At 56.2% G+C, this 1,734-nt stretch overlaps 1 protein-coding gene across 1 annotated transcript in view; it reads left to right on the top strand.

Annotated features, from left to right (window-relative positions):
- The window catches only part of LOC105304213 (DExH-box helicase 34), a 79,603-nt gene that overhangs the window by 62,672 nt on the left and 15,197 nt on the right, over nucleotides 1-1,734 (top strand). Inside the window, 2 exon segments of the mRNA XM_023522134.1 lie at nucleotides 926-1,100; nucleotides 1,469-1,502. Of these exon segments, the coding sequence (XP_023377902.1) occupies nucleotides 926-1,100; nucleotides 1,469-1,502 (209 nt within the window).

Below are 1,734 nucleotides of genomic sequence, written 5' to 3'. Positions count from 1 at the left end.
GACCTGTAATTGTCCGGCGGTGGCATTGCCAGACTGGATTGGAGCACTGATTCTCAGCCCCAGCTACACATTGGAATCATCTGGAGAACTTAAAAAAAATCCGCGCCCTACTTCCCACCCAGAGCTTCTAATTTGAAGGTCTTTCAGTGGGTATCGGGTGATCTCCCAGACAACATCAGGGTTCGGTGAGCAGGGAGGAATGGCCGGTCACCTCTAGGTCAGGGCCAGGCGAGCAGGTCACCTAGCTGGGAGACTGGGACTGAGCCCCCAGGCTCTCTGAGCTTCCCTCTGGCTCATGCCAGACCCAATGACAGGTGCTGACTTCATTTTCTCCACCACCTGCTGTGCCTCTGGCCTCTGAATTCATGGACATTTCTTGGTCAAAAGAGAGAAACCCAACTGAAATTCTTGTAAGCAGAAAAGAGGATTTCATGGCTTTGAGTATCCATCATGGGGGAGGCGGGTCTTGCTGAGGAACACTTAAGGAATTCTCCATCGGTGGTGGGTGGGCTAATTTCCAGGCGATAGAAAAATAACCACAGCAGCTCTGGGTCTCCATCCTGGCCCCTCACGAGCAGAGAGGATGCTGGAACTTCTCTCTCCCAGCTCTAGTTTGCAGTCCCAGGAAAGGATTCTGATTGGCCCAGCTCAGGTCACGTGGTTATTTCTTAGTTGCTATGAGGGCTGGAAGCGGGGCTGAGAAACCTCGAATGGTCCAGCTTAGATCATGTGTTCATTCCATGGCCAGGGTCTGGGAGAAGAGATGCCGGGCAGACAGGCAGACGATGGCGCTTCTCCCCTGCCTCTGTACCATGGGCCTTGACCTCGAGTGTCTTAAAGTAACACGAGTTTGTGATCCGAGCCCTCTCAGTGCTCCACGGCGGCTCCTGTGTCCCATCCCAGGGGGGTTCGGTTCTCATTCCAGATGAAGAGCATGAACGTGGGAGACCCCCGAACCTTCCCCTTCATCGAGCCGCCCCCACCAGCCAGCCTGGAAACAGCCATCCTCTACCTCCAGGACCAGGGCGCCCTGGACAGCTCAGAGGCCCTCACTCCCATCGGGTCCCTTTTGGCCCAGCTGCCCGTGGACGTCGTGATTGGTGAGCGACTCCGCCTCGGGGTGATCGCACAGGGCACTGGCCGGGTGCGGGGCAATGCCTTCTCTCCGAGTAACTCTGAGTGACCTACTCCTTCTCTGGGCCCCGTTCATCCATCTTCGGGTTCTCTGTGCCAAGCTCTGCTCTAGGGGCAGGGTTACAGCAGTCAGCAAAGGGGTACCCCTCTCCGCACAGCCCGTTCCCAGCTTCGCCCTGGCACCACTCTTGCGTCAGTCATGAGGATTCCCACCCTCTTCCTCTTCCTCCTCCCCGCGTCATCCCCGCCCGCCGAGGAGCCTCCTGCCCCGGGCGCGTTTGTCTTGCCTGATTCTCCTGACTCAGGACATTCTATTTCTACCCGAAATCCACAGCCCACAGAATATCCCCAGCTCCACGTCACCGCCCGTGACACCATTTCCCAAACATGGTGCTCAACAAAAGCTGCCCGTGTTAACATTAAAGTCCCCAGCGCTGCAGTGACGGAGCTTCTGTGAGGATGGGAGGTGGAGACCACCAGCTCTGGGGGCGTCCCATGGCTGCAAAGTGGTTATTTCTGTTTGTTTTGGAAGGGAACAGGTCTAGAGCAAGGAGAATCAGGTCTTCTGAGAAGAAAAAGAAAGTTCCACGAGCATTTCCT

Source organism: Pteropus vampyrus, unplaced genomic scaffold (assembly GCF_000151845.1).
Source record: "Pteropus vampyrus isolate Shadow unplaced genomic scaffold, Pvam_2.0 Scaffold333, whole genome shotgun sequence".
NCBI lineage: Eukaryota > Metazoa > Chordata > Mammalia > Chiroptera > Pteropodidae > Pteropus > Pteropus vampyrus.
The sequence above is the reverse complement of the archived record's forward strand: the minus strand, read 5'-3'. Positions and strand labels throughout refer to the sequence as shown.